At 33.0% G+C, this 25,881-nt stretch overlaps 3 protein-coding genes across 4 annotated transcripts; all 3 read right to left on the reverse strand.

The window, feature by feature from the left end:
- Positions 1-3,055: 3,055 nt before the first annotated feature.
- On the reverse strand, positions 3,056-5,859 carry LOC130625197 (contactin-associated protein-like 2). The gene is made up of 6 exons (XM_057440260.1): positions 5,763-5,859; positions 5,334-5,451; positions 4,648-4,661; positions 4,203-4,424; positions 3,962-4,062; positions 3,056-3,217 (listed from the first exon to the last, which is right to left on the reverse strand). Exons 1-6 carry the CDS (start codon positions 5,857-5,859, stop codon positions 3,056-3,058), a joined length of 714 nt encoding a protein of 237 aa, XP_057296243.1.
- A 3,655-nt stretch (positions 5,860-9,514) lies between these two features.
- LOC130626055 (uncharacterized) lies at positions 9,515-16,041 on the reverse strand. The gene is made up of 6 exons (XM_057441163.1): positions 15,744-16,041; positions 12,766-12,992; positions 11,936-12,071; positions 11,307-11,742; positions 11,062-11,092; positions 9,515-10,266 (listed from the first exon to the last, which is right to left on the reverse strand). Exons 1-6 carry the CDS (start codon positions 15,922-15,924, stop codon positions 10,069-10,071), a joined length of 1,209 nt encoding a protein of 402 aa, XP_057297146.1. The 5' UTR covers positions 15,925-16,041; the 3' UTR covers positions 9,515-10,068.
- Positions 16,042-19,962: 3,921 nt separating this feature from the next.
- On the reverse strand, positions 19,963-24,451 carry LOC130626000 (uncharacterized). 2 transcript variants are annotated; one of them, XM_057441120.1, is made up of 8 exons: positions 24,236-24,449; positions 23,740-23,780; positions 23,409-23,598; positions 22,945-23,204; positions 22,556-22,694; positions 21,833-22,217; positions 21,297-21,324; positions 19,964-20,878 (listed from the first exon to the last, which is right to left on the reverse strand). In XM_057441120.1, the coding sequence occupies exons 3-8, from the start codon at positions 23,593-23,595 to the stop codon at positions 20,531-20,533; spliced, it is 1,347 nt and encodes a 448-aa protein (XP_057297103.1). In that variant the 5' UTR covers positions 23,596-23,598; positions 23,740-23,780; positions 24,236-24,449; the 3' UTR covers positions 19,964-20,530. The 2 variants fall into 2 exon arrangements, with proteins under 2 accessions (XP_057297104.1, XP_057297103.1); XM_057441121.1 differs by lacking the exon at positions 23,740-23,780 and having other exon boundaries at positions 19,963-20,878; positions 24,236-24,451.
- Positions 24,452-25,881: the final 1,430 nt, after the last annotated feature.

Consider the following 25,881-nt stretch of genomic DNA (forward strand, 5'->3'; position numbering starts at 1 on the left):
GGAAGAAGTTGGTGAAATTTAGGCATACATTTTTGATCGAAATTGGGAAAATGAAAGTTATATTAAATCATTTTAAATTTGTGGGCAGTGTGAAGTTATGCAGCTAGTGCGGCATACCTTTTTAGAAAGCTAAAAGAACAATCTAACAGGTAAAGAAAAGATTAAGTTTGTATCAGTATTTCTAAAAAATTAATGTTTCGACAAACTTTTAGTAAAAAATGTGCTTAAAGTGTAAAAAATTTCTTTCTTTTTTGGCATGTAACTTAATTCCTAATTTATTAGTATTGTTATTTACTGGTAGAGTCAAGTATGCTGGGTATTTAAACCTAAAGGCACAATAATGATATAACTTTACTTTTAATGTAAAAAATTGCTCGGTTTTAGCCTAAATTTTTCTGCAAGATATTTGTTTGTAACACTGTACGCAATGCCTTTTTTAGATAATCATGTGTGTAGCTGCTGGGCTGAATGGGTAATAGATACAAGAGGGCAAAAATGGACAAACATGGATGGAATAGATAGCTATATCCCTTAATATATACGTAGTAAGTAGGACAACCTGTTGCTTCAACATTCACAAGCTTGGTAGTATTCATACGTAGATTTCAAACAACTCTTTTTGTGATTTTGTTCAAACCTTGCTAGCTCAACATAGCTTGATATAGCTAGATGCTGCAAGTAAGACCACCATGTCTGGCTAAAGAAAGTTCCTAGACTAACTTTTATATGTTGTATAACTAGATGTAAAAGTTAAGGAGTTTGCTTGTGATATTCTTTTGAGAAATAATATATATAATATGTATAATATATATATGCTTTTCAGTTGCCATAAATGCAATAATAAAGAGTCCCCTAGTATTGTATTTGTAGAATTTTGATAGTATATATACGTGTGTTTGCAAAGTGGATTAAGAAAATGTTTTATTTATTGATTTAAAATTTTAGTGCCCACAAAAATTATGTGTAAGGTGATCTGACACAGCTGCAAAAAAGCAGCCATTTTAGTAAAAAATGCAATAAATGCCTTCCATAAGTTTGATTTTATAGCAATATATGTTGCAGACAAAAATGATTGCTGCAACATAAATTTCTGTGAATAAAAAGATGCTTTTGAGACATTGCAAATTAAGACTTAACAACATGGTTTGCCACACATATTCCAGTTCAAGACTATTATGTTATGTGTATTATTTGGTATTTTGATTGCTCTCGGATTGTCACAGACTTAAGCTTTTAGAGATTCTTATTCCCCAAATGTCTTAAAAAATATTCTGAAATATTCTACAAAATTCCGCTAAGACAATATTTCAACAACATGCAGGTTTTTCTATGTGAAAAGGTAACTTAAGTTTACGGGTCATTTGAGTTTCTTGACAATTGTTAAAAAATATAACGTACTATAAAATTCTCTAATAAATGCGTGGGGTGTTTATTTTCAGAATTTCTAGGCAGCGTTTACTGGAGACAGGCGTTACATTAATACAGCTACTCCTCTTTAACACAAACCTATATTTTTATCAAAAATACACAAAATAAATTTAAATGCACGTTCTTGAATAAATAAATAGTCTGTTTATCAGAGCCTCAACGGCGGGGGAGTAAGTGTTTGTTGAAGACAGGCACAAATATAGATTGGTTTTTTAATTAGGCATTTATCGTTCTATATCTTTTCAAAGTCATAAGTTGGTGCCCGAAAGTTTTTTTTTATTTTTTTATTTGCAACAGTTTATGCCTCACTATGCGTTCTTTTCTTTAGCAAAAGAAAACCACAAAACTTCGTCCTTTTTGGTTCCCTGAAAGTTTGCTTTAATAGTAATAAAATGTCCCCTTAAATAAAACGTCAAAACCTGCCCATTTTACTAAAGCACTGTGAGCACAGAATCCTGTTGATTCTGTACTCACAGTGCTTTATTTCCTGTATACTAGCCTGAAATAAAGGGAATAAAATTTGTCATTACAATAGGATTAAAATGTCTAAAAACTGCCCATTTTACTAAAGCACTGTGAGTACAGAATCAACAGGATTCTGTACTCACAGTGCTTTATTTCCTGTATACTAGCCTGAAATAAAGGGAATAAGATTTTTCTTGGTTTGCTGGATGTTAAAACATATGTTTACTTCGGCTGATCATTCTTTATAAAAAGTTAATTTCAAATCGACATTACTCTGCTAGCGACAAAATCACTTAACTGTCGTCATTTGGTCTAAAAACCTTCCTTGCACACAAGAGGTACATATCAGTAGCTAAAAACCCGGTTTGTGTCGGGTATTGTGAAGGTCGGTCGACATACTAAAAACAGGTATCTAAGATATAGCTAAGTGCAGAAAAAAAATTTGTTTCCCAACATTTTTTATTCAAAAAAACTATTTTTCTGAAGTTCTTTGAACATGTAAAACGTTTTTGCTATCAAGGCTAAGTAGTATTTGTATTGTGTAAAATGACTGGCATTGACACTTTATTGCGCATTTTGCAGATATAGACCTGCAATTTGTATTTATTTAGATGTACTACATCCAATTGGAGAAAAATTTAAATAATTTTTGGTATTCATTCATTTCAGATTCATTGGTTTTCCCACTATGCTTCAAATTTTTAGGGCTCCCAGTTTACTCAAAGCCTGAGACACCTATAGCTTTTGCCACCAATTCGATATACAAGTAACCTTTTGTTGTTTCTTTATTTGTGTGATGTAGAAACAACAAAGTTTGACATAAATAAATCATTGTACATATCATTAAATGAATAGACACTACCCGGAGTGCCACAGCCTTTTGAAAGAAATTGGAAGAAAATCGATAGCATATTTCAAATTTAAATGTATTCTAAAATTTTCAAAATTATACTGAAAATATATAACCTGTTAAAAACGGCTTCTATCATTACGATATAATTGATCCTTTTTTGAAACCAAGGCTCGTGGGAGAAGTTAGAAGTTAAGAAACACTTGAACGTGACAATGCAGGAGCTAAATAGGACTTTCTGAAGCTGAATTTTAGCTTACAATTTGCAGCATGTTAATTTAACTTTAATAAATCCGAAGAGTGCAAAAAAAATTATTGTTTATTTTTGCCATTAAAGTCGCATCCATAAAGTTCAATTCGCATGCACGTTTCGAATTTAGAGGTTTTGGGAATAATCTGCACTTTTCTTGCATATATTCCTGACTCCAGCTTGTTGATCACTAATGAGTCAGTGTCCGTGTTCCCTGGAAACTCCTAAAATGCAATAAAAAATATTATAAAAGATATTATTTCGTTGTAATGTATACACCTAAGGAACAGTAGGTGTTGACATTTACTTGGAGCTTGTTTTTATTCCGGTATGAGAAAGTAAGCGGTAAAACCAGAGCATATATGAAAAGCTGATTGAATTATTTTTTACTTCTATATGACTTAATCATTTATGCTAGGTCTTTTTCTCTTTTTTACTCAACGGTGTGTCTAGTGGAAATATATTTGCTATCAGTGTAGTAACTATGACTGTACGAATTAGCGGATACCAATTGCCCATTTTTAATTTTTCTCTGTTCAGCTTTTTATTAGATTTAAATTAATGAATTTAAAAACGTTGGTAAAATTGTTGAAATTCTGCATAGTAAAATTGGAATATCCTGTCTGTGTTAAAAAATAATATGTTTTCGTGCGCTTTATATATGGTTCTTATTTTGTACATGTTACGCGTCACGAGTGGTGTTGTTGTGTTGGTAGTTTCGTATACAGTAGCAAGACATTTTATTTCATAAAAAAGTTCGTGTTTTTAAGTTTTTGTTGTAATAAAATAACCATGATGAAACAGATTTTTACACAACAATGTTGTTTTCCAAAATCAACAAAGAAATCCAGCAATAGACTTCTTATGTACTGCTTATGTTATTTTGTAGAGATTGATGTAATCAAAACTTTGACTAAGATTATAGATTATTATCAAATTTTTATCAAGTGAAAGGGAAAATAAAACACCTTTGTATGAGTTTGATCTAAACTTAAATAACTTTTCCATTCTCCACCATTACTGTACTTCAACTCATACGATTTTACCCACGTGTTACCTCCATTGAGACCTAAAAATACAACGCAACTGTAAACCTGATTTGAGCCACGAACGAACAAAAAGCGTTATTTGCATACATATCTCAATGCTACTAAAGGACGCAATTATACATTGCTAAATAAACTTCATATTTTTTGTTTTTGTACTTACCTTTGGTTCCAATTTTTTCGATGAGATACATTCTCCCAAGATCAATCTCAATCCAATCAGTATGAGGGTTCCTAGGGCTTCCACACCAGCCGCCGCCACTATTTTGACTTTTTCTCGTAGACAAGCGGGCATTATTTGGCGTGTAGTATCCATATTTGAGACCTCTCCTAGTTGAACTTGAACTAAATTGACTATCCTTGAAGCGGTTTTTGTCGCTGAGACCTAAAAACAAAGTTGTGAAGGGTTACGTTTACTCTTAAAGTTAATCGTTATGTTGCGAAGTGATACTGCAAAAGCTTCTAAGCATGGTGTTAATCTTGCAGGTCAGGATTTTCTAGTGCCTAGTTGTGAGCTTAATATGCGCATGTGGCGCAAGTTAGCCGCCCATTACGTGCCAGTTAAATGTTTGTTAGACGGTTGACATGTTTTTAAATTTTTTTCATACTTCTACATTGCGTCCTGTACAATGTAAGAACAAAATAAATAAGTTTAGACGGCAGAGTGCTTCTAGTGTAAACGTGAACTGATAATTTATAGATCAGCGTCGAAAGGTGAATAAATAATGTCAATTAAGGTAGATTTCCACTCAAAAACAAAACAGATCGAAACAAAAAAAAGAAAAATACTTAAAAGTGATTGCCTATTTGCAAATTATTTTTTTCCCCTGTTCTAGTGAAATGATTCGCCATTAAGTTTGGATCAGGACGGAAGATTTTATCAACCAATCAGATTCCAGAAATCACAATTATCCGTTCCGATTAGTTACAATTCGTTTTTCATTGGAAATCCATGGGCATAAAGTGGCTGCGCTAAATTTTACTTTTATTATCTTCTTAATTCCCTCCTCAATTGTTAAAAACTTTCTGACTATTTTTATGAGTGGTATCTTCTCTAAGATGTTCGCCCTTGATGATGTCACAGGTTATTAGACATTGACCAAAACCACCATAGTAAAACGAAAAATGCTTCAAAGACTAATCTAATGACCATAGGAGCATAAAAATAAACAAAAAAACAAACAAACTAAAATTCGATCTGTGAAAATATATCGAATTATCTTAGGATTTTTCCAAGAAACATCTGCGTTATTTTGCCAAGTCCGGAAGATATGTTTTGTGCCCTTTATACTACTGGCAGAAAATCAAATAGAATGACAAAATATTGACCAGAACGTTTTCAAACACGATTTTTATAGGTAATTGCATTTTCTCGATTTTAAAATTGATAAAGACGTCATACAAAAATGCTTCTGTTGACAAGTAAATACTATTAATTAACTACTACTAATTTTCAAGTTTTATGTCATTTCAACAACTCTGTCAGAAGAGGGAACTTTATGACCCCCATACTTAGGAGGAAATGGGAGCATAAACGCCATACCAAATGGGGTTAAGTCAGGGGAAATGCGTGTAAACATGTTTTTAGTTTGCAGTGTTTGCACTGCGTAATTCTTGAATTATAGTTAAAATCGCGTCCCTGTTTTTGTCTTTTTTTTCGTGTTTTAATTTGGCTTAATACTTCATCTTCCTCATCTTAATCCACCAATTTTAAAGAAATTACTGCAGCAGTCATTTATCGGTCTGCCATTTTGTTCTTTTTGTTTTAATCGAAGTTGTTGTAACATTGTGAACGGAATGTTGGAGGAGTCGTAAAACATCCTGAATGACTTGTTTGAACATTTTGTTATAGAATAATTACTATTTGCAACAATTCAATTTACTATTGTAAAAAAATGCCAACAGTTCCAGAATGATATTTTCTTCGAATATTAAATTGCAGTGAAACGGAAACAAGCCTTAAGGCTTGAAATGACTTGAGCACAAGCAACATTAAAGAATTAAGTACTAAGCACACAAGAGAAGGAGTAAAGAGTAAACGAAAAGGGAAATGAAACATACAAATAAAAACAGAAACATTTATATATGTTAACAGTTAATATTCGAGAAGATTCTCACCAATTGCGTCATAACATCGCATCTTTTTGAATATACATCCTTCCTCATCTGTTCCATCGGTGCAATCTTTCTCCTGATCACATCGCCAGTTAGATGGAATGCATTCCTTGTTTTTGCAAAGATGGATTGCGCTACAATACTCCAAAGCTAGGACCTCCTCCACCAAGTATAAATTAACAATAAGTATCAATGATTTGGTGAATTTTCCCATCGTTGTTGTCCTTTACTATTGTTTTAAACTATTTTGACTATATGACTACTTAAATTTTGATCTGTGAACCTATATTATTAACATGTTCAGTGATCAGGCAATGTTGGTTATTCATGCGTGTTCGTGAGATTTTTTTTAAAAGAAAAGGTCAACTTCCGGTTTTGACGAAAACAAGTATTCCGTTAGATATTTGCTTGAGCTTATTTACTTCGAAGATATCGGATCCTATTCTTGATCCCGAAGTGGTGAAAAATTAAGAGATTGCATAGAAGCAAGGTTAGTTTAAAACAAGTTGTTTACTTGCTGTTCTGACAGCAAATGATATTGGTTTCGTAGTTTATAACAAAATAGAGGATATTAACTAGCACTGGTAGTGTGACAAAAATTATAAGTATAGAATTAGTGATATTAACTGTGTATTTATGGCAACTTTAATGTTGGATAGCTAGTTTCTTACTCCTTCATTTTTTACTGTAAGATATAATATGTTTACCTAGTTCACTGAAACTTAATATAACTTAGGTTACTCAGCTTTTCATCCTAGCCAGATATTCTAGCATATATTATTATGCTAGAGCTAGCTATGCACACAGAGTTTGTGTGCTTCCCAGCTATGTATCGTTATTCTTGTTACACTACCTATATCATCCGTCCGTCCGTCCGTTCAGCTTAGCTGCGCACGTAGTGAGACGAACGCAATGCGGTATAAAAAGGGCGGGCGAACCCGTGGATTTTTCCACGGGCTAACGACTAGCTACAAATTGTTTATTGGTATCGGTTCTGGCATAAACCAAGTTTTATTAGAAGATAAAGACACCACTAAACATGCTGCTGTTCTTACGAAAATCCAAATCAAACTATATAATAATTGTAGTGTAGCTCTCTTCTCTATATTTGAAATTCTTAAAATTGTTCATATTATATTTAGAATTCAATCAACAGAGCAAGATTAAGCCTCTGTCACTTATTGTGATAGTGACAGTATGGTAAACTTTTGGGGTTATGTTGTTTGGCTGATTCTCAAAAAATAAAACAAGGTCATTTATTAGTTGTATGGTCATCTATAAATTTCAATTTGGACAGCCATGGGGGGGGGGCGGGGACCAAAGATTATCAATAGACGAACATTTCAACCACTGAAAGTTACACTTAAGATGTTCAAAAATGTTATTGCGCCCATACGGATGTTAGCGCTTAGCCTGTTGTCAAAATTAATTTTTAACTTTCACAGGAAATTATTTCGGAAAATAAGAAAATGCTGGCCGACTTTTTTTGCTATGACAGGGCACAACAAGTTTTATGTAACCTGCGTTCAACGATCAATTTTGTGGCTTAACCAGGCGTTTTTTTAGGTCGAGTTTCCCAGCGTTCCCTTACATGTGAAAAAAGGAAAAGTTTTTTTTACGAAGAAGGTTTGTGAAACTAAGGTTTACTTCAAACAAAGTGAATATCCCGGAGAAAACCCGTAACGAAGGAGTGTATCAATTATATCCCGAAACCTTTTTTAATGATTATACCGTACCATATTTCAAGTTCGCTTGTCATCAACTTAGATCAAACACCCTTTCCTATCATCCCACGGAGATGACAAACAATAGCACGCAAAGAGAGTTCAACTGTCACCACTACCCGATCCGGTTAAGGAAACATAATAGCAACATTTGGCATAACCGTCGCGGGAGAGTTTTTTCCAATGTAGGTAATTTAAGAAGGGAAGATTAACCAGAGTGTTCGTAGATTCAAATTCCAGTATTATTTCTCTCTTAGTGTGAATGAAAAGAGCTACTCAAATATTGGAAATGGCTGAAACGTTTAAATGAAATCATTGCATTAAGTCAGTGAGATCGGCATTCGGAATTCCTTCAGGTTAGTATGCATTAGTGGTAAAGGATGTCTTTACAAGCGACGTACTGAATCCCCTATGACACAAACAAATTTTCTTCACAAACGTGTCGCTGAGCATGCCAAAATACCCTCAACCGTTAGACTTATGTCAAAAAATTCATGGCTCGAAAGTTCAATGATTGGTTTACAGAACAAATGGATGATTAACTACAAAAGGGTGTTCCTATCGATGAAATAGATAATAAACTGCATTTATCATTGTTGAAACTGTTACATGCAACCTGGATGGTCGAACTATACGACCACATGCTGTAAGGAGTATGATCGATAAGGATCATCAGGAATCAAGAAGGCTATTCTTTTCAGTTTAAGCGTGTTATCTTCAACTGGCCCGTTCAATGATATTGCACCACTGACAGGATAGTCAGTCGAAAGTCCTGTCCTTCACAACGTTTCAACAACGCGTTTTTTATCATTTTAAGACGGTTCTCAAGAGGTTTGGATCCACCTCTAAATTTCTCGAACAAAATAAATCAAGAAAGATTAATCAGAATAAGAGAATCTTCCCTTGGGGACCTATATTTCTTTTAAACAAAAACAACAACAATATATTAATTCAGGCAAGATCTAACAACTAGTTTATGTATTGCTCTTTCTCAGCCTCCGCGATATACATCGTGAAGAAGCATTCTCTTGTTGTAACAATAACAGCGTTAAATTAAGTTGCCGAAGAACAGACTAAATCTGCAAGCAATATTTGAAAGTTCTTTTTTAGGATGCCTCGAAGTAAAATAACACTATATTTTTAGCGAAAGATTTTAGCGATATCTTGCTCTTCTTTGTACGGTAATGTTACCTATTAATTTTACCTTGCAGTTTTCTTGGTTAATTAATGAAAAAGATAATTTTTTAATTTTTTCTGATCGTAAGCCTTAGAACACTTAGCAAAAGCACACTACTTTGACTTTATGAGTTGCCTTGTTGTTGAAAATTTGTAGCTTGCGGGAAGAGGTCTGGATATATCGCTTGTTACATACTCCTGCCAGAATTTGCGGATTTAGTTATTATAATACTTAAGTTATTCTGTTTTGTTTCAATTTTTAGTTTAATTTGAATCAATCATTCGCAAATATATCCATAAATAGGTATTCAATAAAAACATTGACTTCCGTGAGCAACAAAACTTGTCTGGCTAACCTTTTTCTTTCATTTCATTGTTACTATTACCAGCAGCCATTTCCAGAGCCAAAAGAAGTGGAAAACATAAAATATAACTTTCATAAAATCATTTAAAGCTAGAACAATACCAAGTTTGCTAAACAACACCGTAGGTACAAGTCTTGATAATAACCCAAAACAAACAAGTTAACAAATCGTTAAAACTACATTAATAAGGGGAATTTAAACAAAATTATCTAAATTCCCGTCTGACAACAAATAGTCCGAACTAAACAGCTAAAGGAATATGAAGTCAATATTATTACAGAAAATTCATTAAACGAACCATTGTGTACTGAACTTAAATTATACTATAGGGTAATACCCATAATTCCAGCTACAATTCTGCACAAGATTGTTGATAAAAATCTTCAAATTTAACATAAAATTCTAAAATAAACTGAACAAATTCACCCCTTCCCCCCTATATCAATGTTGAAGAAGACTCTTAAAGCGTTTACTTTCCACACTGATTCAACATTAAACAGAGTAAATTTTTGCTTAAAACCATTCCACATAGCTAGTTATGTTACTATTTGTAGTGGTGTTACAAGGAACAGCGTCTCAAAACTGCTGGATAAGGGATTTTTTTAAACACAATTTCGTCAAAGATTGTAGCTTGCCGAAGAGATATATTTTACGCAGATCCTCTTTGTTTATTTACAGTCGCGTAAATTGCTTCGTTGCTTTCTTTTTTAAACACTTCGTCGTCTCCAGGAGATACAAGGTCGAGGGGATGTAATTGATCGTACAATGAGTTAAAAGCCTCTTGAAATGGTTTTGGCTTTGATAATTTTCTTTTAGCAAAAGCAGTCTTTTCTGGTATTAATCGTCCCTGTAAGAAAAACAAGGATGATACTTATCTCTTTGGCATTTTGGAGATATACACAGTGTATAGTCTGAATGCTGCTTTTTGTGATTTATTTATTTTTTATTTTTCTGCGGAGTGTATTTTAGTGCATTTAAAACTCCTATTTGTGCTGCAAGGGTCTGCAAACACATCACCAACTCCACTAGACAACCGTCTAAGAGACTAAACCTGTTATCCTGCTACGCTAAAGGTTGATGGAGTTTTAGACATCACGCCGGCGGAGATTGAATTGCGAGCTTCTGCACTGGAAGCGAAAGCTTTAACACAAGGCAGCCAGTATATATAAGTATGCAGTATATTTAAGAATGCAGTTTTCAAACATTTTTTAACTAGCCGCAAATAAAGGTGCATGTTATATCTAGATAAGGTGATATGAACTCATGATATATTTTTTAATAAACAGCGATATAATTTTAGCTGATTCGACTTATATTAACCCTTATAATCATCAAATAACTGTGGATCGGCCTGTGTGACAGCAGCGCAAGTTAGAATAATGCTGTAAATATCTTAACGATTTGTTTTATGCAGGTATTCATATTTCTGTACATCCTGTGAAACATATTCGAGATAAAACAAATAAATAAATAAAACCAAACATATTTGGATTGGGATTGTATCAAAATTACAGTTGTATGTACAGTTGGAAATAAGACAATAGAAGCAATTTTGGTTAACTAAATTAAACGACCTGTTACGTTCATCTTTTGATATTCTACAAACACATGCAAATAAGCAAGAAGTATAATCGAATGTTACCTTTTCTTGTGACGCATCCTTCAGAGATTTTCTGAAGAGACAAGATGAGATTAAAATAAAAATGTATTCTACATGGTTTAATCTTTAATTTGATACAAAAATTATGTCAAAACATCAAAAATCTAACATTATTGTAGAATTTTAAACAAAGAAAAATAAAAAAACAAAAAAGAAATAGAAACCATTAAAAACAATTGCGTTTCCTAATGTAATCAACATAGACATATGATCAAATTTAATATTACCTTTTCCAACATATTGTAAGAACAAGAAAAATCAGGGTAATCAAGGCAAGAATACATCCAATGACGAAACCAATAAACCATTTTACTCTCTTATGTTTATCATGTTCAGAAGAGTTGTTTCTAGCGGACGTTGTATTGTTTGCCCTCACTTTTGCTGTCGAATTATTGGTAGATCTGAATCTTTCTGATTTTCCGATAAGAGAAACACCACTGTTGTTATTTATGGTTTCATTGGATCCTGTTTTCAAAGTTGTTCCAATTTCTGGCGATGTCATGGAAGCTTGTAATGTCTTTGTCTCTGTTGAAGTAGTTAGTGTCTTCCATGTGGTTTTGGTGAATGGTGTTGTTTTTATAGCTGCAGCTGTTGAAGCTACTTTACTTGTGGTTTCAGCTGTTGTTCTTGCTAGAGTTCGAAAGTATTGTGAAGTAACAGGATCTAATAGAAGTTGTAGATAATGTTTTAGTAATGTGAATAACTAGTGCTATGTCACGCCATGAAGGACATCAATAAAACGCTATTTGACTGGGTAAATTTTGAATTGTAATTTATTTACGTATATTGCAACTAACTGAAAATCTTTTCAATGATATCAAACTATTGAAAGCGATAGCACAAAGGCAAAACTCACATTCAACTTCCCCATCGAATTTAATCAATATGCAATCTCCTTTGTAGAAATGCGCACTCTTTGTGAAGTCATCGCCATATCCAATTTTTATTTTTAACAGCATACCACTGAAATGCTTCTTGAAACTTAAGATAATCTAGTGTTAAAATTACAGCTCGTCCATATTTTTGATAATCATGGCATCATTTTTTATTTTTATTATCCGCGAATTATGTCCAACCCCTATGATTTATACATCAAAAATAAACCTTCGATGAGCTATTAAAAAGTTATTTTTAAATTTAAAAATAATTTAAAAAAAACAATCCACCTTTCCCGAATTTCATAAATTATAATAACTATGACGTAATCCAAAATTTTTTAATGATTCTATGCTGTTTAAATAAGGATATTCAGATAGAACAATATAAAATTATCATGATAAAACTGAAGTTTTTAGGGCAATGTAAAATTCTGGTTGGATTCTATTTTAATTTGAAAAAAATAATTATTTTGAAAACGAGACTATTCTTAGAAAGCTCGTCTATATGGTAAATTTGAGTTGAGAGGCAATTAAGGAACATAAATAATTACGAAATTGGTAATTTGTTCTACCTTTTGATAAGGAACTTAGTGACTAGAATCACTTTTAGCATCGACCTCTTTAATTAAGTTTGGCATAATTAGGAAATTCGAAAAAGGTCTATTAATGAAATATACTTTCCAATAACTGCGGTACCAAAAAAATTATTTTTAAATCTTGATTAACACCATATGGCTTCACGTCAAATAAGAGGTTGAAACAGATAAATATTAGAATCTTAAATAAATAGAAAAAAATTTACAATTACCTTATCATGAAATGGTCCTGATCTCGCTATCATTTGATTCAAAATTTTTGTGGACATTTCATGCGACCATACAGCTTGCCCCCGTCTCACATTCCAATACACTACACGCAAGACTGGAGTACCATACCAACAGCTGTGCGCAGGAAGTGAAAAGGATGGAAAGGAGTGGTTTTGCTGTTGAATAGTTGGGATATAACCAGTACTTTTTATTGTGTCTAGGTAACAGCCTAAGATTAGGAATTCTTACTCTTAGTCACACTCTGGCAGATTCCAACTTTATTTTGTATATGTTACTAATTTTTTCTCAATTCTAATTAAATTGGGGATATAAGCGATTGGCAGTTGACAATTGTGCATAATTTTGGGACTGTTCATTATACTTCAATAAGTCAATCTCTAAAGCATCTTAAGAGTTAAGTTTACAACTGCTCTTTATCATGGACATACTCGTTTGAAATTTAAGTCCGTTTAACCGATCTATACCACGTGACAAGAGCATTCATTCAGTGCAGTCCAATTTCAAAAACGATTTTTAATAAATAAAAACAGTTAATAGTATTTCGGGACAACGTAAAGATGGGTAGTGGTGTTTAGGTTCGACATAAAAATTTAATCACGGGCACACCCAAATGTATACCATGGCATTTAAACATAATTGAGATACAAATATATCAAATATAAAAAATTACTTTACTGCGTCTAAATAATAATTTTGCCAGCTTGAGCAGAATAAGAACTAAGTAGATTCTTTCGCGCGATAACAACTAGATTATAACATTATTTCAGTTGTAAGCAGGAATACAGGCTTTGAACCGACCTTGTGTCACTGATACCTTGCGGTATGACCAGATTGTGTTTGTATAATTTAAGCAACAGTGTTTTAAGATATTTATAAATCGTTAGTAAATCGGTTTTATGGTATGTTTATATTTTGAAAACCAGATTGTTGTTTGACGACAACAATATAGCATCTTCATGACGAATGCCCGCGGGAGTCAAACAATTTAACTTTTTAAACTAAACAAACATCTTCTAAAAGTTCTGAACTTAAGGTACTAAGTGTTTCCCATGTTAGCACGCCCCAATTCCCAGATTTTTTGTCACTTTCCAGACCGCGGAGCGTATTGTTCTACAATGCTTATATTGTGGAAAGTACAGCTGGCGCATTTTCTACTTGGTTTATTTGGTTTACATCCCTGTCAATGTAAAACTTTTGCAACCCACTGGCTGCAGAGAACTGGCCAAGCGATGTTGTCTGGTAATGTTGAGAAATAGCCAAAAAACAGCCACTTCCACAAATATTATATCATTTGTTGTTATATATCCATTCATTCACCGCTCTGTTCTTACTCATGCCCTCCTGTTGAATAACCCTATTCATAACGAAAGGAAGGGGGAAGGAGGTGCTTCTATGTCAGGGATATTTTCGTCAATAACGTTAGTACAAACCAGGTAGTTTGTCACGACTATTCTAAAAGCTCATTCATATTTTTTTCCAATTAATTGGTATATTAGCGATTTTCTTCATTAAAACTTTTTATTTAAAATTGTACGTTATAAATAATTTAAACAATTCACGACTTTAGCTGCAAACATTATTTACGCCCCAGGACGTAAGTGTTTTCCTGAAGTTACGCTTATTCACGCCCTTTTTCGTTTTTTTCGGTATTAACAAGTGGGTTAAAAAGTATCTTTCCATGTGAAATATAAACGGTAAATCTTACTAAAAGGGCGTATCAAGATTTTTCGACTTTTTGTTCAAATGATACCGCAATTAGTTAATGGATTATGGTTATAAAGTAAAAAAGCACTCAATGTGTTAACATTATTTTTAACGCATATCGCGGAACATATATGCCAAACAATACCCCTTTAAAAACTTTACTTTTAACATGTAGCAGACAACATTCGTACCAAAATTTATGAATTAAAACTCAACAAAACAGAAGGAGAGATTTGGAGGTAGGGTATTATTGTACTTCCTTCCTCCTCCTTCCGCACCACAATTGTTCTCTTCACCCAGGCAAATAAGTGAGTTATAATTGAGTTAAAATTTGTCGTCTACCGCTTCGTTTCTTTGTTTTTCAGCCGTAGGGTACAGCCGTAGTGCGCAAACTACTTTCCTATACTTTAGACTAATCATTGATGTTCTAGTAAAATTTTGTAGTAGTGTTGAAAGAAAATATCTTTTATATTATTTTTTTTATTGTTGTGGTAAAATAGTGAAATCCAATTTTTTCTTCAAAACCATCCACAATATATGATGAGACAAGGCGAAAAAATTTGAAGATTGTCCCCACAAAATCATTTAGGCACTTTCTATGCTAGATACATGCAAATTCAACTTGTAATTATTTACAACGGAATTAGATAAATTTCCTAATTATTGCTGACGACAGCGTGGTCACTATTCTTTTATTCGACGTCCTTGTGAACCTGGATGTGGAGTGTTCCGTAAACGCTTGTTATCTTTTACGTATATGTAAAAGCAGCTTTTTCGGACAGGCTGCGGAGAATTCGAGAGTTGATGCTTTTTGCCCACTTGGTAAAATGGACAAAAGGTTCCATTGCCTCATTATTATTGTGAAGAGTTTTAGATAGAAAACGAATCAAATATTATAACTAGAGTCAGATTCATCTAATAATTACACGTAGTTGTTGGTCTGTGGAAAATCTATTAAATAATTTTTGCATCCAGACAAAACACGTCTTATATTATAAAGGTTGTATTGCATAGCTAGACTGCTATTTGGACTGCCGCAGTTATTTGTTTAAGTTTAGGGTAAAGTGGAGTACGGTCAATAAAAAAAACAGAATAGTTATAATTTCTGCATTTTACCCAGGTTCGCCTTTCAGCATAAAGTAAGGAATTACTCTTCGTGTACATATTTTAAACGCACAAAACACGGCGTACAAATCTATGAAAGATTGTCTAACAGTGGATAATCTTTTATAAACAGCGTAAAAAAGCGACTTACCAACTTGACTTGATTGCGTGATGCAAGTTGTTCCATGTGTTTTAAAAAACGTTTGATGACTGGTACAGTTTTGAACGCCACCAAGCACTTCGTCACCAGTCTTTTTCCGAATCACAACAAGTTGGCATTGTATAAATGTTAGTGCATAGACGAGCAGTAGTAATGATCTTGTCAGATTCATTACGTACTCTTCATTATTAACTTAATTAATCTAAGTGTTAAAAAATCAATCTAGCTTGACAAATTTCGATATAACAATTAACAAATTAATGATGTCAAGTCAAAAATTGACTTTAAGTTACAATATCATTTTGTTAATCAATTCAATGACCCTTTTAACATTTTGCCTACAAAAGTCAGTAGGAAACACGCATTTGATAATAAAAACTTTATAGTCCTTCATTTTTTGCGAACACTTATTTCCCTGGAAGACTTATCTGTAAGCAGAAACGTTGCTTAGGCTGCTGAAATGTTTTCTTTATCTTAACTAGAACACCTTCGAAAACTGTGTTTGTATTTATCGAAGATGAAGGATTAGTAGCATCTTTCAGCACTACTTTCGTGAGTATACAACCTAAACACTTTCAGTTCCTAAAATATATCAATCTGAGCTTGAGAGACGACAGCGGTATTAATTTGGGGACAAACTGTTGCTATTCTCTTGTGAACGACTTACAGTGTACATTTCACAATTTTCTCTATGTTAATGGACGACTTGCGATTAGCAATAACAATAACACTCAACAATTTTAACAAACAAACAAACGTAGATATATACTGACTTTTTCCTTCGTTAGAATTTTCTTTTATGATTTTCCATACCGTTAAAAAATTTAATCACAAAAACAGGTCGGAAAAGCTACTAGATCTCATTGGCTTCACCGTGCGTCAAATTTAGAAACAAAAACTGCTTTGAAGTCATAAACCATGACCGAATTTTTTCTTACTTCTACAGCTATGAGCTTTATTTTAAAGAATAGCAATTTTAAATTTCCTATAGAATCAAATTTTTTCTTCAATTCATCTTATAAAAACATGTAGATGACGTTCTTATAACACAAATCACGCATACAATAACAACATATGTAACCACTCCAATTATATTACAATAATGACAAACTAACTTTTGGCAATATATTCTTTCCACCAATAAAAAAACAGTGAGATATCCAGTTAAACTTAATTCCGTCGTGCAACATGCAGATTTGTTGTTTGCAATAAAAGATTTGAGTTTCGTAACTCATTTAGAGAGTAGTTTACAATCAGTGATTAAGACTTCCGCGTGCCGTAATTACAATCAAGCACGCTTGTTTTCTATTAAGCTGATTTTGTTTCCATGGAAAAATAATAACTGATTTCTATTAGCTAGCCAAAAAAAGACGTTTTGCTTTTGTTACAAACCACAATTTCTGGTGTTAAGAATTTTCCATTTCTTTGCAACAGAAGTCAATATTACAGCACATAATGCAACTTAGGGGGCCATTAGAAAGCCCACGCAGCATCGGAACGATTTCAATACTGCTAATCCCCCCCCCCTTTTAATTAGGAAACTTTAGACCGTTTAATATTAATGACTGGAACTAAATTTTCAGGTTTAGGCCTTCGTGTAACGCTTTCTCATCAATGTGAACGTATCTGTTACAAATTCTCTAAGTGTTGGCAAGCCATATATACTTTTTGTAGATAATACAACAAAGCAAATCAGTACAATCAGAAGTAAGCATTCTAATGTTACTCCGCACATAAATTTCCTATTCACAGCATTTTATAAGCAAACCAGTTGCTAAGGATTTAGGTTTTAAATTTGGTCAAAATTTAAGCAACTTACTTAGCAATCCGTGTGGCCATACTTTTCTTCCCTAAATACATTACCCTCATTTACCAAGTGTTATTTTATGCGTATGTAAAGCGACACATATGTTCAAGGTAGGATTCACAATGCCGGTGCCGTGTGAATTAGTTAAGTTTCTTAACGGCTTGGTATTAGTTAAGAAACTTCAGGAACCTATTTCCTTATTCTGAAAATTTGATTTTAAATTTGTTCTACAAAGAAAGTTGCTCAAACAAAAAGATTTACTTAATCATAAATTTTGTGATAGGTAAGTTATAAAACGACAGCGAGCTACATGAAAGTCACATACAAGCTAACTACCAGCCACATGCGAGCCATATATGAACCAAACGCGAGTCACATACCAGTCACATGCCAGCCACATACGATCAATTTACGACAAGTCACTAACCACATATACTAACCACATCTCAGTTACATATTAGCTACGTACGAGCCATTTACAAACGGCATACGAGCTACATATTAGTCACTACTATGAGTCACAATAAGCACATATAAGGAGCACGAGCTACCAAATGTCACAAAAGCACATACGAGTTTACAAGAGCGGATTGATCTAATTGTGTAAAACCAATATTTTTCAAAAAGCGGAGAGAAAAGTTAAAACACCCAAAAGCTGCTCACTTATTAGAGATACATAATTATTGCATACATAATTAAGCAAAAGAAGGTGATAACGATAAAAAGTCAGGTTTTTAATGCTTTATTTTTTTATTGTTACTGAGTTTACGTTAACGAAACATATCAATGTTGTGTGATTTCGATTCTTTATCAAATCGTTCACACAGGTCGCGACGTTCTCGAAAGTTGTAGAAGAGTGGGAAATGTTGTTCCTTTTTGGATTCTGCACTGCAACACAATCCAGTTATCAAACAGAAGCATGCGAAATATACATTTAGTATAAACATTCCGTGCGGTGTCACATAAGCTTTATATTTTTGATCACTTCTTTAACACAGCCAGCAAGCATCAGGAGCAAACTTCCGTAGAATTCGATGCACATTTCGGCAAATAACCAATTTTACCAACAAGTGTATTCTTTTTTGACTCATATTGAAGGAAGATATGGAAAGAATGTTTGAAGGTACATAAGAATGTATTGACGAGTAACGACACCTTACAGATGAAACAGACTCATGTACAGACGTTAGTTACAGATGTTAAAGAAGAGTAAAGAATAGACACCTACAAAAGTTACGTGGTGGCTCGTGGTGGCTTGTGAAATGTCAGTTAACATCGCAAGTACGTCTGTAAAAGTTCAGTAGACTTCGACATGACGTTTTGCTTTGACGTCGTACTCTCTTCTGACGTTAAGCGAAAGTTGCACCAATGTTAAACCCGATGTTGCGATACCTCGCGACGTTAGTGTTCCGTCTGGGTTTTCTGCATAAGCAATGTTAAGATTGCCCAAAAAGATTTTGAATCTTTTAAGCATTTCTTTTCATGGAAACACAACACATGGTTTTTTAAACTACAATTAAATTTCAATAATTTGAACGTGTGACAAGGCAAACACTTCGATGATTCAGACAAATTATTTTATTCCAGGCTAAATTTTTCATTAATTCAAACACAAATGGATGAATTAAAAATAAATAAATAAAAAATACTTAATCAAGTCATATTTTAGTTGCATTGCACATTCTCGCAAAATCGTTAAATTATTTTTTAATCTATTAATATTAATTTTTATTTTCATAAAGTGCATGCTGCACGAGATTTGTGTTCAATTTAAAAATTACTTTCAATTTTGAAAGTTAGTTAGGTAACAAAAAGGAATATAAGAAACTTTAAAAAACCAACAACACTTGAATGCTGTGAAATTTTTAACCATTTTAATGTTTACATTTGTCACGATAAGAAGCACTGCTGTGTTTCAAGTGAATCTTCGATAATTTGAACAATTCTTTGTTGGGTGTTGTCGCAGTTAAAACTTTTAGCCCTATTAACACCGGACTTTTTTGGTATAGCGTGACACCGGATGGACGGGGCATAAAGTACCTCCGGGCTATAGATCTTTAACTACTAATACAGAGGTGATAAACTTGTGGAAAGTGTAAATACAAACAAATTCTAGCTAAAAATAATAATTTGATGATGTCATTGGGATGAAAAATGATGTCCTGCATACCTGAAATGGTCATTTTCCCAATTCTGGAATAAATTTGTCAAGTATTACTTACGATACGGCCTTAATTCGTAGGCTTATCCACTGGATAAGCCTACGGTAAAACAGTATTTCCTTCAAATCTGGTCTGTACTTTGACGCCATATCTCCTTAGCAATACTTTAGTACCCGAATAGAAACGGACATGCATGGAATAAGTAAAAATTCCCCCCTGTGCTAATAGGGTTAAAATTCACGGTAGTCTTCAGTCGATGGAAAGATCCGCGAGTTTGCCTGCCTTTCCTATTCCGGTCTTCCAAATTTAGCGCATTAGTAGTTCGTGCCTTTTGGTCTGCATTTTAGCACGGAGTAATGAAATTGCTATGTGAGAGGTGAAATAAATCTTCGGCGCAACATTATTCGTTATTAAGTAATATAAGATCTATTCTAAAATCTATGAGTGTATTCATATGAAAATGACAGTCTAAGATGTGGTAGACAGTTTTTTTTGCAAAACAAAAACAAAGATAAAATTACATGCTTTGCAATAGACACAAAAGAAATAATAATAAAAAAAAAGTTTTTCCTAACCGAAATAAGAATTTTTCTTACGCGCAATCAAAAACGTGAAAAAATTAAAAAAAATGTCATTCTGTAATGTGGTTTGAATTAGTATACCAAATTTTGATAAACTAAGGTGTTCTATAAATACAAAATATAAATTGTGATAAAAATCATGCTGGCAAATAAAATAAAATAATAAATACATTTTCAGATGTTCACCACGAGATCATCTTAACAACAAAACATTCTCAAATTTTAATTTTATATCAAATTATACTCATTGTTAATAGCTTCAGCTGGTATGACCAATTCTACAGGTGCAAATCCATTTGATAATGGTTCGTCTTGATGTATGTCATCACTGAGAGCGCTTTCGTTTTCATTTTGTTTCTCCGGATGATCAGAAGTTGGCCCCATGTATATAAAGGCTGAAGAACATACGGTATCTTCTTCTTTATCTGGTTGACCATCAGGTAGTTCATCCAATTTGTAAAACTCGTTTTCTGTATTGACGTCCATGTTGAATAGCGTATTGATGTGTTCGTCATCTGTCTGATATGTCTTGTTTGTGACACCATTGTGATAATAATGATGCTCGGTCACTGTTTTCTGCAAGCAAAAAACTATTAGTGTTAGTAGGAAATCTAACAGAAGTTTAAATAAACACTTCTGGTAGCACATATTCAAGTCTCAATCTTTCAACGTCGAACTAAAAATAATATGCGGCGGCGATTGGCTTGTGTTTTAAGCCATAAGTTAAGAGATTTTGACTGTGACAATAGCACCAAAAAATAATAATTCATAAAATTGAAGATTTACATCCATTTTAGTTTAACATTTATCGGTAAATCATTGAAATGGTTCCTGTGCGAAGTTATGCACACAAAAGAGCACACCTAATAAATAGGCCGTTATTTTGCCATAAAATGTTAAAAAAGGTTGTGTTTCGACATGTTCCAATTTTTTTTTCTAAAGGCCGGAAAAGTGGCAATGTGGAATATAAATTTTATTTATTGTCCTAACTTACCTCTTTAGTAAAACTTGATTTCTCATCCCTAAAAAACAATGGTTCAAATTATTAATTCTTTTACAACTTACTGCACACGCCAACTCTAAACTATGCGCTAAATTCTAAAGTTTGTTATGCAGAATTTGTTAGACAGCATAGCATCAATCTTACTGGATTTCAATTTCAAATTGATATTGCAAATTTCATAAAACAAACCGAGCGCTTCAAACAACGCCCACATTTATTCAAAATTGAAATAAGAAGAAGAAACAACAAGAATAAGAAAAAAATAACAACAACTTAAGCAAAGATGGTGTCGTGGTAACGCATTTGACTTGCAATTATAACGTTTTAGGTTCGAGTCCCACTTCAGCGCAATTAAAATTTAATGTTGTCAGCCAATTTAGTGCCATCTACTGACTAATCAATCGCTAATCAGCTTGTGTGGCAGGCAAGCAAGTTAGAGAAATGTTATAGGTATCTCTAGCAGTAATTTAACATAGTTACAGCTTTACTTACTAAGAGCAATAAACAAAAGCTCGAATAATATTTACCTATTCCTTTTCGTTTTGCATAAGCACAATACAATAATAAGAACTATGATTATCAGTAGAATGATAATTGCTGCAACTATGCTAAAGATCATCACTAAGTCGTTTCCCCCACCGCCCATCAATGGCGCCGATGCTGCAGTATTGTTTTGTTTAGGTGTTGCTGCTGTAGTTGTTTTGGGTTGTACTGAAGAAGGTTGTGCTTTTGATGTTTGTGGAGTAGTTTCTTTTGTTAAAGTTTTATTTGTTGATGTCGTTTTTTTTTGACTCACGGATGACCCTGCTGTTGTTGTTATTAAAGTGTCTCTCGTTGTTGCCATTTTTGTTACTGTTGATGTTGTTGTTGTTGATGGGACGTAAGGAAAGTATTTGTCCCCAGAAAGCGGATCTATAAAAAATGTTGTGTATATGCAGTAATAACTCCGTCACAAAAAATTTCTGGTTTCACTAAAAATTCTTTTCATTCATCCCCTTACAAGTCTTCACATATATCGCTATTAAATTTTTGTTGCCGTTAAAATATTTTTGAGAGAAGAATCGCCGCTAACGAGATTTAAGTTGTAAGAAAAACAATACTTTGTAATTTACGTTTCTACTGTGGCCTTGTAATGAAGAGTTATATCTGAAAGAGCTACTTTTAAATAGTTACTGTCGGATAAATCGAATTTAATCTTAAGAATCATTAACTGCAATAAAAAAAACGAAGACGAAAGAAAATACACTCACAAGTTAGTTTACCACCAAATTTGATAAAGACACATCTTTTGTCCGCACCATCCTTCATATTAGTATCATTTTTATCCAGACAAGTCAAAAAGAGTTTGATCAATAAACCACCCCAATGCTCCTTAAAGCCAATGTACGCCTGAAATTTATTTTGTGGAAAATATATTCGATTTTCTTTATTTTTTCATAAGAACAATGTGAAAATCGATTACTGATAGATAATGACAAAATTTCAAAATTTCAATCAAGAATTACACAAAAAATTTTAAAAATTACAAAAAAATATTGTTTCACTTTATTGCAAACGCACAACAGCTCTGCTTATTTTTAAGTATTAATCAACAAGGATACATCATAACTGCACCTCTTTATTATACTAGACAACTTACATGCAGCTGTGGTTGTAAACCAAGTAAACGAAAGGTTGTGGTGTTCTTTACTGCATATTCACCTATGTTGGCATCCCACACAGACTGATTAGTGTTATGCGTATCCACCAGAACTTCAATCCTACCAAGTGAATGATTTTTACATTCTTCTGTCGCTTCCTGGTGAGGATTTGCTGGGACGTTTATCTCAAGTTCTTTGGTGTCGTTAACTTCAACAAATCCTACACTGTCCGGATCATTAACAAACTGCAGATTGCAACCTTAAAAATGATTTTGGTGCTAAAGTATGCTCAATTGTGTTTGCATTTTTTTTCAGAAAAGAGGTGAAATTATGTTTATTCAGGTCTTTTCTATCTAGTCAAGTTGCTTTCTTAAAAAAAATTTGTTCACACAGAGAGGCCTCAATATGCAAAGACAACCTGAAACCATTTTAATAGTATTACCAAAAAATATAAAAGCTTTACCTTCTGCTTTCATACTGGTGAAACAGTCAAATGACTGTGTGTTATCTGATCTGATTATAGCAGTTGCACCAGGGCATGGTGTTGCACCCATTATATCCCCAGTGGACGCCCTGCTAACATCCGTTTGTTGAGAGATGAAAACACATTGAAGTAGTAAAAGGGCTATTAAAAAAGTTGCATTGTCCATAACCTAAACAGAGTTTGTAAAGATTAATAAGCTGGATGCAAAATCATCTTGATATATAAGCTTTACAAAACAATATATGCAATCTTGCTGCATTTACATTTTTGCATATTTCGTAAGTGGTTCTCACAATAAAAACACTGTTACCTGGGATTGCTTATGAAGAAAATCAGAAATAAGAACAATAACTAAAAAAACAAAAGAAGAAATAAAAGAGGACAGAAAATGGAACAGATGACGATCACATGACTTCATTACATGAAATATTTAATAGTTTAGTAACATCTATAAATTGTATGAATGTGTTCCACTTTTAATTAAAGCTAACAAAGATTTAATTAAAAGTTTTTTTTAAGTTTTAAAATTTGTAATGTTTTTCTATATCTTCTGAGATCTCTTCCATGGAATATTTTCTTCTGAAATGGAAGTCGACTTCCAGCGTTCTAGTGTACGTATAAAGAAAACTGATGAAATTCTGTAATACATAATATTGTTATATTTTTATTCATTCGCACTTGTAGATAATGTTTTCGAAGAAATAAACTGAACAAATTTTAATAAAAGTAAGCATGTGAAACGTAAAAACTAAACACTCTAAAATTGATAAACAAGATCAATTTTTTCTGCGAAGAAAAAAACTTACCTTTATTTTCTCAGATGTTCAAAAATACGCTCAAACAAAATCACAGCCAAACGATATGACTAACAAGCTTATCACATTTCTTTGCAAGACACATCGTGATTACGAATCATGAATACAAATTTGATTGCTTTATGAAGTATTCAAATTAAACAACTGGGAGCAGGATATTTTATTTAATTTCTTTTGATAAAAACATAATGAGATGTTTTTATTCCTTGGAGGACAGTTCAATTCAGCATAGTTCCTTCTATAGGAATATTTCTCTGTTTTAGTCACGTGACATGTGTTCTCCTAAGGCTTACACGTAGTATATAAAAAGTTGACATGGTCTGACGTAAGCAACGAATTGTTTTGCAAAAAAATTTGATATTTGCCAAATTTTCTGTTTAGTTGTATTGCAACTTTGGTGGAACTGACTGTCATTCTGGTTTTTTTGTTAAAGACAGTTTAAAATATTGGTAGCAAAAACTGCAAATGTTGAAATACCCAAAAAGTTGATCTGCTTTTTAAATAGGCGAGTTCCAAATGTTTTTCTAAAATTACCTAAACATCGGTTTTTAAAATAGATATTTTTTGTGTAATATGAAATCTATTAATATAACATAAAATTTTATGCACTTCAACTTTCCAAAATTAACGATTAGTCGTCCGCTTTTTAGTATAGGCCACCCTACAATTCGATTGTAGGGTGGCCTATACTAAGGCCACCCTTAGTATAGGGTGGCCTTAGTGAAGAAATTCTCTCTTTTTGCTTAACTGGAGACTGATGAACACCATTTATTTTACTCTATAGTATTGGTGAAAAAAAATGTACGTGCACCCTTTATGCGAAGGCGGTCCAGACAACCTACAGCACATGGTACGGAGAGAGAGACTGGATGAGTTTAATACAACATTACATATGACTGAGAGAAATAACGAGGTATTTTGTTTTATATGACGTAATTGTTCTTAAAATACATTTCGCAGCAACTTCGTTTTCAGTCCCATTTTTACTTTTTGATCTATAACTTACATTTCTATTTTCCCATCGCTTTAATTTATAACCGATTGAAATTAATAGAAACCTTTTGTAGTTGCAATTAGGACCAATTAGCATTCCATTGCTTGATAAGCTTATAACGTACTGCGCATTGTTTAACGAATAAGACACAGCAGTTACATGGTTACATAGAGGAAAAAGAAGTAATTAATTAATCACGATTCAACGTTTAGCAATTTGGTTTTCAGGTGTACATCGGTTAAGAAAATTAGCGTGTAAAAAAATCGGTTAAATAATTGACTAGAAAAATATTAGCTATAATAGTGCTAATGTCGACATCAGTTAGCTTCTCAGTTTTTCAAGACTTTCGAACCGAGAAAAATGTCTCAAGGGTCAGTCGGGGTCAGAATAGATGCAAGTTGCATTGTAAAGACATATTTGTAAGACATGTCGGGTAAATCTGTTGTTCAGTGTACAGTTTTGCGTTGCATTGTGTAAATTTTTAAACACATGATTAATCCGATTTACGGACTTTTTAGGATTTTCGGACAATTTTTTATTTTTTCATGCAAATACATGAAAATATGTTAAATAACTTTTATTTAGCTGTTATAAAATTTACACAAAATGTGAAAATTCGTTTGAGAACTAAAGTAATTAAACT

Source organism: Hydractinia symbiolongicarpus, chromosome 14, assembly GCF_029227915.1.
Source record: "Hydractinia symbiolongicarpus strain clone_291-10 chromosome 14, HSymV2.1, whole genome shotgun sequence".
NCBI lineage: Eukaryota > Metazoa > Cnidaria > Hydrozoa > Anthoathecata > Hydractiniidae > Hydractinia > Hydractinia symbiolongicarpus.